Here is a 16,333-nt window from a genome sequence, read left to right on the forward strand (position 1 = left end):
GTATCCATCACCACCTGTCATCCCCATCCATAAAGTTGTCTAATCGTTTTTTAAAACAACTGATAGTTTCAGCGCTTACTACATGGTTACTAAGTTTATTCCATTCATCGACCACCCTATTTGTAAACCAATTCTTGCCTATTTCCTTCTTAAATCTAAATTTGTCCAGTTTATACCCATTACTGCGAGTCCTGCCCTGTTGTTTTATTATGATGACCTTGTTTGCATCACCCTTGTTATAGCCTTTGATCCACTTGAACACTTCTATTAGATCACCCCGCACTCTGCGTCTTTCCAGAGAGTGTAAGTTTAGGTGCCTAAGCCTCTCTTCGTAAGGCAAATTTCCGAGTCCTTGTATCATTTTGGTCATTCTTCTCTGTACTGATTCTAGTGAATTTATGTCCATTCTGTAGGACGGAGACCAAAACTGTACCGCATAGTCAAGGATGGGTCTAACTATCTCTCTCTGCATGGACTCAGAAATTTGCCTTACGAAGAGAGGCTTAGGCATTTTAACTTACACTCTCTGATAAGACGTAGAGTGCGGGGTGATCTAATAGAGGTGTTCGGGTGGATCAAAGGCATTAACAAAGGTGATGCAAACAAGGTCATCATAATAAAACAACAGGGCAGGACTCGCACTAATGGATTTAAACTGGACAAATTTAGATTTAAGAAGGAAATAGGCAAGAATTGATTTTCTAATAGAGTGGTCAACGAATGGAATAGACTTAGTAACCATGTAGTGAGCGCTGAAACTATCCGTTGTTTTAAGAAACGGTTAGACAACTTTATGGATGGGGATGACAGGTGGTGATGGATATGGAGCTGCCTAGTGTAGGCCTTATGGTCTCTTGCACTCTCCTTCATTATGTTCTTATGTTCTTATGTATTTATTGAATTTGAAATGCCATAGATTTATAAACAAACCTATTTCTACATTCATGTATCCACTTGTGTGTTTGTTTGTATGTTTTTTCTTGCTATTTTTCTTCTTCCAGGTGCAGATACACAAGAGGGTTAGTATGAGCGTGAGTTCGAGCCGTCAAGAGATGACGTCATCAAATGGACCGGAAGTGACGTCAGAACAAGATGACACTGAGCAGGGAAGCCTATTACCTCCACCTCGAATTCTCAAAACAGGTTCCTCACTTCGTCATGAAACAGAACCTAAGTCCTTCGGGACTTCGAGCGTCGCGGGAGATCAGTACAACGGTGCAAGGCGATCTGCGTTAGGTCGAGATCGACCGCTGGGTAACGGAAATAACGACTTTATAGTCGGAAGCGGCTTTGGGAAGGACCTACAGGGAAACAAGAGAAGGGTCAGCGTTTCTGCCATCGAAGTACACCAATATCAAGAGGAGGAAGAAGAGGATGAGGAAGAGGAAGAAGAGGACGAGGAAGAGGAAGAGGAAGAAGACTTGGTGGGGAGCCATTCCCATGTATCCGTCCATCGCATTCCCAGTGACTTCCCATCAACTCTCCCTACTCCCAAATCCTCTCCACTTTCTGGTCCCCCCTTCAGATTCCCTCATTCGTCACATTTTCCACGTCCATCTCTCCCTCCTCTTCCTTCTTCTCCTTTCCCTCCTCCTGTAGCTCTTCCTCCTTTGTCTTCGAAGTTCACATCGACACCCTGGAGATCCATACGCCTTCTTACACATTCTTCTTCTTCTCCATCTCCTTCCTCTTTCCGTGACCCCTCGGCGTCCACTAACGGTGTTCTCCGGGGCACAATGGTGGAGGACAAGAATGAGGAGGATGCAAAGGTCGTTCAACAACTGGAGGAAAACGCAGGAGACAGGCACGAGAATAAGAACGAGGAAGAACGACGAAGAGCACCAAGGGTCAGATACCCAACAACGAAGAGTCGAAGAACGGGAGAAGAGTTCTTCAATGTCAGACCTCGAGGTGCCAAGCGGAGACTCTTTCATTTCGTTCGAAGTCCAGAGGCTGAAGTCTCCGCAGGAGGAAAAAGAAAGATGGCGGAGGGTTCTTTGCTTGCAGGAGAGCCTGCGGACGAGGAATCTTTAAGAACGAGACAGGAGTCCATGGCAGCATTAGTGCCGAGGACCGAAGACCTCCTTGGTGGGTCCTCTTCTTCCCCTTCTTCCTCCTCCTCCTCCCCAGCGCCAAACCTTATACCTTCCACCAACCACCTCTCCATCACCACTCCCGTTCCCCTTGCCAAGAAAAAGATCCCAAGGGACAAGCTGAAGAGGGTTCTCGCTCACGTGGGAAGGCAGACGAAGATCTTGGAGGACGGATCTGTGACTCCTGCGCCTCTCTTCTCACTGCACGGGCCCCCGTACGACCACTATCGCAGGAGGTCCAACTTCCAAGGGGGCAGCTTCCCCCCTCCTCCTCCACCACCACCTCTTGGGCTGGAAGTGCATCCTCGGCCATACGGGGAGTACCCTCCAGAGTTTTCCAGTCTTCCATTCAATACTCCATACAAATATTACCCGACTTCTTCGTCACATCCTCATCGAGTTTATCCTGGCGCCTCCCTCTCCTCCAGCTCGACGTTTCTACCTCCTATTCCACTTCCATCCCCACCTTTACTTCCACCTCCACGTCCACCTCAGCCTCCACCTCCACCTCCACCTTCATTTATGCCTCATCCTGTGCCATCCAAAGTTCATCCAACTCCTCCACCTCCTCCTCCCCAAACTCCGCCTCCACTTTCACCTCCACGTCCACCTCCATCTCCATTCATGCCTCAACCTGTGCCATTCATAGTTCACCCAACTCCTACTCCACTTCCTCCTCCTCCCTCAACTCTCAATCATCCAACACCACCGAGGATAAACAAGACTGCAGAAACTCGTGGTCACATGCAAAGTCCAACAGAAAGCCACATCCAGCCCCCTCTTACCATTCATCAACAAAATCAGGGTTAGTAGCATTGTATAGCGTATTCAGAGGTTACGGTAGTAATATTAGTTAAGTGAAACAAGTTTAATACCTAGTACAATACCACTACAAATACTATACAGGTTCGAGAGTTTGAGGTCAGCCAAATGAAATTTACTATCAACCCCTCCCGCCACGAAAAAGAAAACTCCATAACACAGAAGTAATTGATGATTTAATGCCTTTCTGCAGGAGCCACTTCGCCGTCAGAAGACTCCGGAGCCTTTGTGGACTACCCAGCCTACTGGAGGATCCCCTTCACGAACTTCAGCTGCAAAGGCTCCAGCCAAGGTCCCGGGATCTTCGCGGACGTGGAGGCTGGGTGCCAGGTGAGTGGCATGAAAGATGGTACATCCATTTGATGAAGTGTGTCCGCCTTCCTTGCTTGGCCACTTACGCTTACGAGGAGAACTCGGTTTCAATTTAACTATTCTAATGCCTTGATCTACAGCCAGCTGGAGGCCCCCATGACATTTGGCAGAAGTCACTGGGTTGACCCAAAGATCCCTAAGTAAATATATATATATATATTCTTAATGAATGTGTAGGACTTTATTCTGTGTCCTCTGTGCGACGCGTGGTAACTGCTTTAATGGTAGATGGCGACCTGATCAGAGGTGAGGCAGTACGGTGTGATTTATGTGTGCCTTGAAAGTGTTTTGTTGCATATCATGGCCAACAGATAGCGTTTCTATCCATCTGTGAATCTCTGTTGAGGCAGGGGAGGCGGACGAATTAAATACAACCTACTAGTCCCCTAATTACCTTATTCTTCGAGTTTTCTGAATGAATTGAGAACAAGTTAGTTGACGGGAAATATAGTTAAACCGTACCACCCGGTATATGGTTAAGCGATAAAAAAAAGTCAGATCTACCTTCAGATGAATAACTATATGATTAGACAATAAGTCCATAAAGATGCCTTGTGGTCCTCTGGTACATTCTTTTTGATACCCGCAGGTGTGGCACGTCTGCGAAGCAGATGGTCGGCAACATTCCTTCTTGTGTCCGAACCGGACCATCTTCAACCAAGACCTACTGACCTGTGACTGGTGGTACAATGTTGAGTGTCGACAGGCCCTAACAGAAGACCCCCAGGGAAACACCAAGGACGGGTACAGAGGTCTCAACAACGATCTTCTTGACAAGACCCCCAAGGACTTTGCCAGACTTCTTCACTCCAGTAAACTTAGCAAAGACGAGGGGTCTTCCGATGTTCCTATTTACTTCGTTGATAACCCTCCAGACAGGTCTTCGGGAACTTCTGACTCCCGTACGGATTTCCCTTCCCTTCAGGAGTCTGCCTCTCCAGTGAACTGGCTTCCCTTTCCTTCATCGCCTTCTTTGCCCTTCCAAACACCTTCGCCTTCATTAGAAGCTACACCTCGACCTGATTTAGAGATGCCTTACTGGAAGCCCTTTGTGGAGTTCGAGCCCTACCTCCTGGGTGAGTATCCACATCGCGCCTGAAGAACATGAAGAACATATGGAGGACTCGAGGGTGATAAAGGTATAAAAATACCCCCTAGAAACATGGGAAGTCCTAGAGAGAAGCCAGAAGGATGCGACACATTCGAAGTCCAAGAACAGAAGTGAAGCACCAGATCCGAAGAACCAAGACAAATTGACCTAAAATTTCAAGTTATGGAGATATCCGAAACACTAGGATCGCCAGGGGGACTCTGAACACTCGAGTCGTAAAGAGGGGACTCTGGAATTCCCGGGATCGCCCGGAACACTCGAGTCGCCAAAGGGGGACCCTGGAATTCCCGGGGTCGCCCGGAACACTCGAGTCGCCAAAGGGGGACCCTGGAATCCCCGGGATCGCCTGGAACACTCGAGTCGTCAAGAGGGGACTCTGGAATCCCCGGGATCGCCCGGAACACTCGAGTCGCCAAAGGGGGACCCTGGAATCCCCGGGATCGCCCGGAACACTCGAGTCGCCAAAGGGGGGACCCTGGAATCCCCGGGATCGCCCGGAACGCTCGAGTTGTCAAGAGGGGACCCTGGAATCCCCGGGATCGCCCGGAACACTCGAGTCGCCAAAGGGGGACCCTGGAATTCCCGGCACGTCTGCAACGCTCAGGAGACCCAGGAACATCCGACACGTTCAGGGGGACCCAGGAAAGTCCAGCACGCTCAGGGTTCCTTTGAACACCCGAAACACCAGGGTGACCCTGGAATGTCAAGGTAACCCAGGAATATCTATTGTGGAGGTACTAAAACAAGTCAACTGGAAAACCTCATCTTTACCACATACATTTTTTTTTCTCCGTCTAAGATCTAAGAGGAGCTAGTATTCCTCCTTGGAGTATACCACGTTGTACAGGTATGAAAGCTGTCAATACGGACTGACTGCTTACTTGTGTGAAGATGTGACTGAACCAGACACTGACAATAGTCAATAGTTATTTCTAAGATGTATTTTTTGTCCTATCAGACACTTATGACATGGCACTAGAGCAGTAGAACAGGATTTTAGAATATGTATTCTGAATTAGATCTGTCCTTAATTTTTCTTTGAAGTTTTTGGAAAAGGTAACTATTAGATTGTAAACAAAACACAGCATATATCCTGGAGTACAGTGATGGATTTTTTTTCGAATAGTGTTCCCCCCACATTCTTAAGAGTTAATGTTGAGGACCATTACCATATCTTTATGGTCACAGAGTTAGGTCTGTATTTTTTTCCGATGGCAGATGGTCAAAAAGATGTGTCGAAAGCACAAGTTCTTATCGAAGAGAGTTAAGTGGTAAAGGACTTGAAATCTATGGTCGCAGAGTCAGGTCTGTATTTTTTCCGAGGACTTGGGTACTCTTTAGGACCCTGAGGAACTGTGGGAAAAGTTGGCAGATGGTCAAAAAGAGGTGTCGAAAGCACAAGCTCTTATCGAAGAGAGTTAAGTGGTAAAGGACTTCAAATCTATGGTCGCAGAGTCAGGTCTGTATTTTTTCCGAGGACTTGGGTACTCTTTAGGACCCTGAGGAACTGTGGGAAAAGTTGGCAGATGGTCAAAAAGACGTGTCCCTGGGGAACTGTAGGAAATGTTGGCAGATGGTCAAAAAGAAGTGTCGAAGGCACAAGCTCTTATCGAAGAGTGTTAAGTGGTAAAGGACTTGAACTATGGACAAATTCAGTCTGAGATATCACCAGATCCAGATGAGGTCCTAGATTGGTACAAGAGGTCTGACATAGTCTTTGTGGGTATAGAGGACAGTGAAAAAAACAATGGAGTTTAAATATTTATTGTTTTAATGTAAGCAGAAATAATTATGTACAGGATGAGAGAAATTTTATTTGTTTTTTGTACTTTTTTCTTGCCCATTTCATAAGTACACATAAGATATGATATTTTTTAAAATATTTTTTTAAGTTGTGAAAATTAACCTTAACACTAAATCACAATGATGAAGGTGATATTGCGATCTACCTCGTGAGAGAAGAATCCACTATCATAATGGAAAGATGAAGTTGATGGTGAAACCTCTTCGATCTGGGTTAGATGAGAAGAGAAATAGGACATCCATATCCGCTTGGGAGAGAAGAGAGGTGGTATGGCGCTTTCAAGACAAACTACCCCGATTTTTATCTTTATTTTCGTTGAATAGTTTCAAGAGATCTTGCCCCAAAGTCATCTGACTAGATCTCCTCTCTAATCATTTCATATAGAAAAAATTACTTAATTGCCAATAACTACATTTTCGTCACTTCAAAGTTTAACCTTCTTCGAACTCTTCTTCTTATTCTTTTTATTCTTTCTGTTCTTCCTGTTCTTTTTCCTCGCCCGTTTCCTCTTTTTCTTCTTTTTATTCTTCCCCTTTCTCCTGTTCTTCACCTTAGCCTCTCTATCTCCTCCATCCATTCACTTGGTCTTTACTCCTAAAATAGGAACGTCAACCTCTTCCTTGACGGCCATGGCATATACTTCGGCATCCTCGAGGACCGGCTGTTCGCCTTGCAACTCATCGATCTCGGAACAGGGTTGGCAGCTGCAAGACACGATGTTCTCGTACTTCCTGTCGAAGGTGTAGCCTAGTTCGCAAGTGACCTTCACTTGGATCTTCTCGACCTTGCTCGGGCGGCAGCAAGTACACACGGAGCGGTGGTCAAAGGCTCGCCCTGTGGGACAAAAAAACTCGAGTTCATCTCGATATACTAATAATGAGAAACCTCCATCAGGTGCAGCCCCGAGGGTCTGGTAGTCAGTCCCCGGACCGGGACCAAAGTCTTGATCAATTCAGACTATTTTTCCTCCATTTTTTTCACACAGGGAAAGCTAGAAACCGGTGACTGCTCTCCAACTGGGTGAAGGCAGAAACATATTCTAAAAACTACAGACAGATGTTCAACGTTCCCTCCCATAGAAACCTACGGAAGAATCTAAGGGCCTAGAGCCGTAGATAATAGGTTGTCGGGGAAGGGGGGGGGTAAACCTTTTGTTCCGAGGTCCCCTCCCCCTCAGGCTCCCTCCCCCTCAAGCCGCCTCCCCCATAGGCCCCTCCTCTTCAGGGCCCTCCCCCTTAGGCCCTTCCCCCCCTCAGGCCCCTCCCCCTCAAGCCCCTCCCCTTCAGGCCCCACCCCCTGATCCCCATCCCACTGAAAATAGATGGCAGCCCCTTCTGGGTAAAAAGAAGAAGCAGACCACTATGATCACTCACCGAAGGAAGTGAAGACCGTCTTGGATTCACAGTGGCCATAACATTGGTTGAAGCCCTCCACAGGTTCCTGGTTACTGCAGGCACCAAGCCTACGGGCTCTCAACGAGAAGAGACCTATAGTCTCTTCAGGTTTCATGGGCACTGGGGCGCAGTCCTCTGCAAAGGCAGAAAGGTCTTGTGAGCTTTCCCCGCAAGGAGGCGATACGACAAAACACCTTTTTGAAGGCACACTGTACCCAAGGGAATATTTCAACAACTTCGCGTCAAAGGGCGATAAAAAAGGGGTTTTAAGTAGTAGAGAAGAATGGAGGGAGATCGTGAAGGGATGAGAAGTCCCGAAAGAACCGGGACCAGGACGGGATCCGAAACCGAGACCCGGTCCACGACCAGGAACGGAACCGGGAATCGAACTCACTCTTCTCCGGGATCTCGATGTTGCAGATCTTGCAGCACCCGTCTTCGCTCGTGCCGATCTCCTCCTCAGGGCAGCTCGGGTTCAAGTAGGGGCACTCCATCTTCTCGGCGACAATGGCCAGGACGTCTTCTCTCACCTCGCACTTGTACTCGTAGCACACATCGTCCTCAGATTTCCAGGAGTCGCCGATCGAGTGCACGATGCCGTCGTCCACGCAATGGGTCTGGATGCATTGCCCACAGCACTCATCACTGAAAAGAAGGGCGTAGAATTAAACCAGAGGTAGTCAGAAACAATCTCCCCCAATTTTTTTAGTTGGTAGATATTTTTACTTATTTATTTATTTATCTTTCTCATTTAAGCAGTTTACTTCAAGCACCTCCCTACCTTCCGTCTCTTTCCTCTTTCTCCACCGTCAACCCGCCTTCTTCCAAAAAAAAATTATCTGATATTCTCCTACTCTCCCCACCTCTCCCAAGAACATGTGCATCCAAAACTCCTCCCACTCTTCTCCTGGTTACCACTATATAGTTCATAAAAGCTCTATCTACCACCCTTCCATCCACTACCCCTTCCCTTGTGCACTTATGCTTGACTTTCTTCCCAAATGCTATCAGCTCCCCCTCCAGGCACATCTCCACCACCAACTTCTCACTACTATTTCCACCTGGCACTCCACACACCTGAACCACTCATTCCATCGATTTGACCCCCACCCTAGCATTGAGATCTCCCAACACCCCTACATTGACATTTCTCTCTAAACCCTCTATGCACTCATTTAAATCTATCCACAAAACTTCCCTTTCCTCTACACTCCCCTGATGACCAGGTCCACATGCACCTACATAGACCCACATCTCTTACCAGTTTCACCTCCATCTACATCAACCTTGAAGAAAATTCCCTCCACTCCACCACACGCTAACCTATCTCTTCACTCACTAGTATAGCCAGTCCTTCTCTCCCTCGTCCTCTCTTCACTCCTGACACCCTCCCAACTACATTCCCAAACTCAAACTCACCCCTCCCTTTCAATTTAGTCTCACTCATTGCCAACACATCCATCTTCCCACAAACATACTACCTACCTCTTTCCTTCTAGTCTCATCTGCACCACATCCACGCACATGAAAAGACCCAAACCTTAGGGTTCTAGTTGGAAAACTCCTCCCAGACCATCTGATGCCTTTGTTTTTGTCAGGTATGTCCCTTTTGAGGCTACAGAAATCAAGATGCCTAGTCCTATCCCCGTCCCGTATTTTGTCGCCTTTTACGACTCAAGTGGGAACACTCGGTGGCAGTATTCTTTCTCCCCTACCACAGGGTTCAGAAAAGTGATGCAAATCGCCAAGAATTGGCTTATTAACAGAGGGACGTGGAACTGCCTAGTGTAGGGCTTATTGTCTATTGCAGTTTCCTCCATTCTTATGTCCTAATTCTGACAAGGTGAGTCTGGAGTGGAGAGGGTTCTCCCACATATGCAACAGATTCTCACCGTGGATTCATGGAAACCATAATTCGAGATCACCTCTTTAGCTTACTCTGTGGTCACCCAGGATCAAACTCGAACCTCTGACCCATCTGCTACCGAGGAGGTGCCACAAGTTGTGAAGTTCCCCTAGGCTGTGACGATGTTACATTATCACATAATGCATCACGTTATAAATAATATATTCTATACTCTATACATTAACAACATTATATTGTAATAATAGGGAGTGTATGATACGGTACGTATAGGGTGTCCTGTCCCTAAACCCGAAAGAAAGGGACGATAGGACTCACCTTTCAGGCCTGGCTTCGAAGTAGGTTTGCCCAGGTTCACATTTCATGCTGCAGGATTGCTCCTTCTCACGTCGCGTGATGTTGCCGTCGGATCCGATCTCGCAGGACAAGGAGGCGCACTTGTCCTTCGGGTCTTTACGCTCTTCGCCCACCTGAAGAAGAGAGGCAGGAGTCGGGAATGAGATAGACTCGGGCCTAACCATGAGCCCGACCTTCGCCCTCTTGGGTTTAGTGTCATAGGACATTCTATACCTGGGGCGAGGATTTAAGTGTTTAGTTCAATTCCGTGCGCGTTACCTTTCCCTTAATGCATTTCTTGGCGCGGCTGGCCCGTTAGCTTTTACACCAGTGGCGCAAAAACTTCATAGGGCATGATCCCAAAGGCAATCTATTTTCTCGTCTTCCCCCTTCAAGCAAAACCTGAATAAATACCTAAGCAAACCAGAAGTAAATTAAACACCTATCTATTTTCCCCATACGGGTTACTGACTACATAAGTATATTTAAGGTAAATAATCTAAGAATTATAGTAATACCCCTACAGAATAGTCACGAAGCATCATTTTATGACTGGAGATTAATCTCTACTGAAGAATGCTGATCACTTTGTAATCTTTCATACACCACCTCGATGACTTCATCTCTTGGGCGTGATTCTGTCCCCAAGGATAGTCACGGGGATCATTGCCGACAAAACACTAAAACACTCCACACTTTTCTTTAAAAGATGAGCCTTCCTTTCGAGCTACAAGCACACTAGTCATGAAGCCCTTACGACCACACTCTACCACCACGAACCCCGGGAAACTGGGTAGAATCCACTTACCTGAAGAGGCACACCGTCAACCAAGCAGACAGTTCTGGTGAAGATGCGGCAACACTGCCGAGGTTCCACAGTCTCCTCGTAGAGATACATCTCGCGCTCCTCCGGCGTTGGTTCATCACACTGCTCCGTCTTCGCTTCTGTCTGGATCTGTCCCTGAGAAGGAAGACGTGGATGATATCATTTCTATGTCAGGGTGAAGTGGGATCTCCAACGAACACCCATCTGCTACCGAGAAGGTGCCACAGAGATGAATAAAATACCACGGGGTGCAGAAATTAAGCTCACTTCCTTCATCATAATGTCAAATAAGGTCAGATATGGTCATGGATACATGATAAGGTGCATAGACAATAACAAAGTAACCATTGTCACTGGTTCTCTATCTTAGGCATGTTGTTAGAATTAGTGTGTTAACATCACCTCCAAATTGATCTAATCCTCAACTATCACCGACACAGTGAGATGGTTGGACATATAATCCATCAGTGACCTCCAGAGGCCTATAGTATTGCTACACTGATCCATCCCTCGTGCATTTGTCTTAGAAAATTACCTTTCGGGAAGTGACGTTGGTAGCTTTCGAAGTCCCACTACCCGTGATGCAGCGGCGTGAGATTGACCATAAGGATAGAAGCGCCGATAAACTAAAATCCATAACAACAATGACAACATCCCCTATCCCTTCCAGTACGCTTCTTGCGAAATGAAAAGAATATGTGGGTGGTATCCTTACTGTCCCCCTACCCCGAGAATAGTGATGTAAACACACTCGCAAACACCACTGGTGACAATAACAAACAATAACAGGTCTTTCTACTCCTGAAAGAGGAACAATAACAATCTGACGAAGGAGGACTTACAGACTTTGGATCCCTCATGCAGGTGTAGGTCGTGCACAGGTCTTCCGATCTCCACGTCTCTCCGACCTGTTTCTCTTCTCCTTCGTGAACGCAGGAGACCTGTAGGGGAGTAGGAAGACAATCTGAAATTCGAGACAAGCCTCAGCACCCGAGGTGCTATCCCTCCTAAGTATCTCACCATGATGCCTTCTCAACACCCTATCACCAGCACCTACTCACCTGTTCACAGTTTCCGCAGCAAACCTGCGGGTACAGGGGCGAGGGTTCGTACTCGAAACCTTTAGGACAGTCCTCGTCACACGTGAAGACCTGCTCGACCTTCTCGACGATGCCGTCGTCGTTGAGCTTGCACTCAACGCTTCGGCAGCCGTTCAAGCTATCTTCGAGGGTGTTGCCCACCTGCAGAAGAGTAAAGAACCCTCGTCAGCCATATTGTTGTTGTTGGGTATTCCTATGCGTCAGTAAGACACAACACCGGAGTTGCAGAGGAACCCAATCACCCCATCAGTCTCCTCCCAGTATTTCTCCATACCAGATGTAAAGTGGTTGTGCTGCGGTTCAGTTCTTTGTGTCTGGCAAAATTTTTGCATGGACCATCTGCTCGTGCGGTGTGGGTGATGTGGAATCACTGCATGTGTGTGCGTTCGCGTGTACATACAAAATGAACACATTATCCTATTCATCTTCAATAATGTTGCCACATAGACCACGACCTCCCGATTCGTCAAACAATACAGAAATTCAGTCAACTGTACAATTAGTTTCACTTACAGCTAATACATGGGCTTATACCATCTGTGAGGCTGTATCAAATCTATCTATGTAGAAAGTAATCTAAGATATGAGCAACCCACGAGGCTGTAAAGAACTTATTGACATTGTAAGTACATCGTAATTCTATGACCCAAAGGCGAGGTTGTGGCGACCAGCCAAATTTGTTTGTGTTTGTGTCATTTTCCCCTCTCATTTCCGCCTGTTGGCGCCCGTACTTTTAGCCTGAGCAGTATCTAAGTGCGATCCGCAAGAGCCCTGGTGGCCCTCGACCTGTAGCTGAGGTGGTGACCCAATCGGGACAAGTGGCCAAAATGACCCTCAAAATTACCAAAGGGGTTAACCCACGGATTTGGACAAAAACCGTCATGTCTCCGATTTGGCCCAAACTTACTCCAGAGGGAGAGAGTCGTCCACAGGGCACAGCGAGGTAGACGTGGGGAACCTGGACCCAAGGGCGAGGTTGTGGCGACCAGCCAAATTTGTTTGTGTTTGTGTCATTTTCCCCTCTCATTTCCGCCTGTTGGAGCCCGTACTTTTAGCCTGAGCAGTATCTAAGTGCGATCCGCAAGAGCCCTGGTGGCCCTCGACCTGTAGCTGAGGTGGTGACCCAATCGGGACAAGTGGCCAAAATGACCCTCAAAATTACCAAAGGGATTTGGACAAAAACCGTCATGTCTCCGATTTGGCCCAAACTTACTCCAGAGGGAGAGAGTCGTCCACAGGGCACAGCGAGGTAGACGTGGGGAACCTGGACCCAAGGGCGAGGTTGTGGCGACCAGCCAAATTTGTTTGTGTTTGTGTCATTTTCCCCTCTCATTTCCGCCTGTTGGCGCCCGTACTTTTAGCCTGAGCAGTATCTAAGTGCTATCCGCAAGAGCCCTGGTGGCCCTCGACCTGTAGCTGAGGTGGTGACCCAATCGGGACAAGTGGCCAAAATGACCCTCAAAATTACCAAAGGGGTTAACCCACGGATTTGGACAAAATCCGTCATGTCTCCGATTTGGCCCAAACTTACTCCAGAGGGAGAGAGTCGTCCACAGGGCACAGCGAGGTAGACGTGGGGAACCTGGACCCAAGGGCGAGGTTGTGGCGACCAGCCAAATTTGTTTGTGTTTGTGTAATTTTCCCCTCTCATTTCCGCCTGTTGGCGCCCGTACTTTTAGCCTGAGCAGTATCTAAATGCGATCCGCAAGAGCCCTGGTGGCCCTCGACCTGTAGCTGAGATGGTGACCCAATCGGGACAAGTGGCCAAAATGACCCTCAAAATTACCTAAGGGCCCACGGATTTGGCCAAAAACCGTCATGTCTCCGATTTGGCCCAAACTTACTCCAGAGGGAGAGAGTCGTCCACAGGGCACAGCGAGGTAGACGTGGGGAACCTGGACCCAAGGGCGAGGTTGTGGCGACCAGCTAAATTTGTTTGTGTTTGTGTCATTTTTCCCTCCCATTTCCGCCTGTTGGCGCCCGTACTTTTAGCCTGAGCAGTATCTAAGTGCTATCCGCAAGAGCCCTGGTGGCCCTCGACCTGTAGCTGAGGTGGTGACCCAATCGGGACAAGTGGCCAAAATGACCCTCAAAATTACCAAAGGGGTAACCCACGGATTTGGACAAAAACCGTCATGTCTCCGATTTGGCCCAAACTTACTCCAGAGGGAGAGAGTCGTCCACAGGGCACAGCGAGGTAGACGTGGGGAACCTGGACCCAAGGGCGAGGTTGTGGCGACCAGCCAAATTTGTGTGTAATTTTCCCCTCTCATTTCCGCCTGTTGGCGCCCGTACTTTTAGCCTGAGCAGTATCTAAGTGCGATCCGCAAGAGCCCTGGTGGCCCTCGACCTGTAGCTGAGGTGGTGACCCAATCGGGACAAGTGGCCAAAATGACCCTCAAAATTACCAAAGGGGTTAACCCGCGGATTTGGACAAAAACCGTCATGTCTCCGATTTGGCCCAAACTTACTCCAGAATGAGAGAGCGTCGTAATAGTACTCGCATCATAAAGTATAGTCACCGCTTATATCGATCGTTCTCTCCTTCACCCGTGAATATTGATAACTATAGAAAATGTGATGAAGACAGTGTAGAGCAGTGGTTCCCAAACTGGGGGAAATTCCCCCCTGGGGGGAAATTTGAAGCTACCAGGGGGAAATAATTACACTACCTACTAAAAAAAATCTCTGATGGATTTTCTCATGTCTGAGAGAGAGAGAGAGAGAGAGAGAGAGAGAGAATGCCTGTTTATCAGTATATTTGTACATTTGAAAAATAGATTAGTAAATAGTCACAGTGTATTTCAATTACTCTTTCCCTGCTACACATGAAGGGGGAAATCTGGATAATTGACTTGGGTGCAGGGGGAAATGACAGAAAAAAGTGTGGGAACCACTGGTTTAGAGAGAATGTCATTATGCAGGGGCAACTACAATAAATATAATCAAGGCGCCGATATGGCAGCCTCGCGTATCCACTTGCTTCTCATGCCGCCTACGTATGCGGCACCGTATGGAAGGGGTTAATCATTTCCCTATACCTACCAAACTACATAACTATAACTATAAATCATACACTACGTCAAGGCACATTCACTAATACTTACTAGACACATAATACCTACAGCCAATTCACAAATATTATTGTAAAAGGACAAAATTATTAGAAAATAGGCAACCTTATACAGAAATGCTGACGCAGCCATTTCTGTGTATATAACCCCTCTGACTGTGGCACCAGGGGTGGGGGAACTCTCCCATAGAGGGAGAATATAAGAGGAGCCTCCCTTAGAGGGAACATCTGGGGACTCTCCCCATAGGAGATTACATCCCCACTCTGTAAATACTTTTTCGCCGCTTCGATGAATCAAAAAACCCCGAAGAGGTTTTATCTTTCCCTTCGCCACACCTAAAATGTAACCATCAAAGGATACATGCGTGCTTGTTAGGTTAGGACTATGTGGGGGTGATTCTTTTGTGTGTGTATGGGGGGGGATTCTTTTGTTTATGTGATACACTATGGTCTTAGGATCACGTGTTGGACTCGTGATCGACAGCTATTTCCCTCCCGGAAGAGAGCCCAGAGCTCGTATATGACCAACCTATGAGTAATGCTGTGACTTCACACGCACACACACTCCCAACTCCCCGCCCACGAGAGTTAGAGTAACAACCCGCAGCGTAGCGATACTGAAATTATTTCAGCCCTGGATTCGAACCCGGACCTCCGTAGTGTCAGCCGGGAACTCTATCAACTGCGCCACGAGTGTGTGTATGTGGGTGTGTGCGTGTGTGTACGTTTACGATGTAAAATGCCAATTGCATGTTTACGATGATAAGGACAACATAATGGTCACATGACTGTTTATATACTGGCCCGAGGTGTCTGAAAATGATTATCATTATTTTGTACCTGTATAGTCCTCCTCAATACTACCCCTAAGTTGTCTCGAAAATCTTTAGCTTACCTGTATAGTCTCGTAGTCCTCAATACAGGCCTTCCTTACGATCTTAGGGCAGCAGGTGTTGGGGATCACGATTGGCTCTAGCTCATAGTCCTTATAGTCGGGGTGCTCCTCGATGGTCGCGCAAGTCTTGTGGGTACAGAGGGACTTGGCCTTGCCCTCCCTGAGGACGCACTCGCAGGAACCACACAGTCCGTCTGTCCAGGTATCGCCGACCTGAGAATAACGTGACAATGTTAAAATAAGGAAAACTTGAAGCATCAGCTACAGTGTCGATGAAATAAGTATACATACTGTACCACGAAAGTGCTGTCGGGGGAGTCGTCAGGTCAGCTTCCTGATCGTTCCTCTTTGTACGGCCATGTGTGGCACAATTGTATCGTTCTTGCTTTGTGAAAATCAATTACTCATACAAGGGGCAGAGTTCCGGCAGGAGATTTTCTCTCAATCATGTCTGATTAAGAATTATGACAAGATTATTCTTGCAGAGTTTTTTATATGTTTCTCTCTCTCTCTCTCTCTCTCTCTCTCTCTCTCTCTCTCTTCTCTCTCTCTCTCTCTCTCTCTCTCTCTCTCTCTCTGGGAATTTTTGCCTTCCACAGGAGGTTATCATAGAATATCTCCTCACCATATTAATTCACAATAC

The 16,333-nt window shown here is 47.3% G+C and overlaps 2 protein-coding genes across 3 annotated transcripts in view; one reads left to right on the plus strand and one right to left on the minus strand.

The window, feature by feature from the left end:
• The window catches only part of LOC143039540 (uncharacterized), a 10,322-nt gene extending 4,821 nt beyond the window's left edge, over positions 1 to 5,501 (plus strand). The window contains exons 3-5 of the mRNA XM_076209708.1: positions 1,002 to 2,898; positions 3,109 to 3,245; positions 3,877 to 5,501. Coding sequence (XP_076065823.1) covers positions 1,002 to 2,898; positions 3,109 to 3,245; positions 3,877 to 4,386 — 2,544 coding nt within the window. The 3' untranslated portion in view covers positions 4,387 to 5,501. The remainder of the gene's footprint in view (positions 1 to 1,001; positions 2,899 to 3,108; positions 3,246 to 3,876) is intronic.
• Positions 5,502 to 6,146: 645 nt separating this feature from the next.
• The window catches only part of LOC143039539 (uncharacterized), a 213,002-nt gene continuing 202,815 nt past the window's right edge, over positions 6,147 to 16,333 (minus strand). For both annotated transcript variants that reach the window (XM_076209707.1, XM_076209706.1), the window contains exons 94-101: positions 15,691 to 15,903; positions 11,684 to 11,863; positions 11,465 to 11,563; positions 10,605 to 10,757; positions 9,779 to 9,930; positions 7,991 to 8,241; positions 7,576 to 7,731; positions 6,147 to 7,036 (exon numbers count right to left, since the gene is read on the minus strand). In XM_076209707.1, the coding sequence (XP_076065822.1) occupies positions 6,780 to 7,036; positions 7,576 to 7,731; positions 7,991 to 8,241; positions 9,779 to 9,930; positions 10,605 to 10,757; positions 11,465 to 11,563; positions 11,684 to 11,863; positions 15,691 to 15,903 (1,461 nt within the window). In that variant the 3' untranslated portion in view covers positions 6,147 to 6,779. The remainder of the gene's footprint in view (positions 7,037 to 7,575; positions 7,732 to 7,990; positions 8,242 to 9,778; positions 9,931 to 10,604; positions 10,758 to 11,464; positions 11,564 to 11,683; positions 11,864 to 15,690; positions 15,904 to 16,333) is intronic.

This window comes from Oratosquilla oratoria, chromosome 26 (assembly GCF_046742065.1).
Source record: "Oratosquilla oratoria isolate Oo_2021 chromosome 26, ASM4674206v1, whole genome shotgun sequence".
Taxonomy (NCBI): Eukaryota; Metazoa; Arthropoda; class Malacostraca; order Stomatopoda; family Squillidae; genus Oratosquilla; species Oratosquilla oratoria.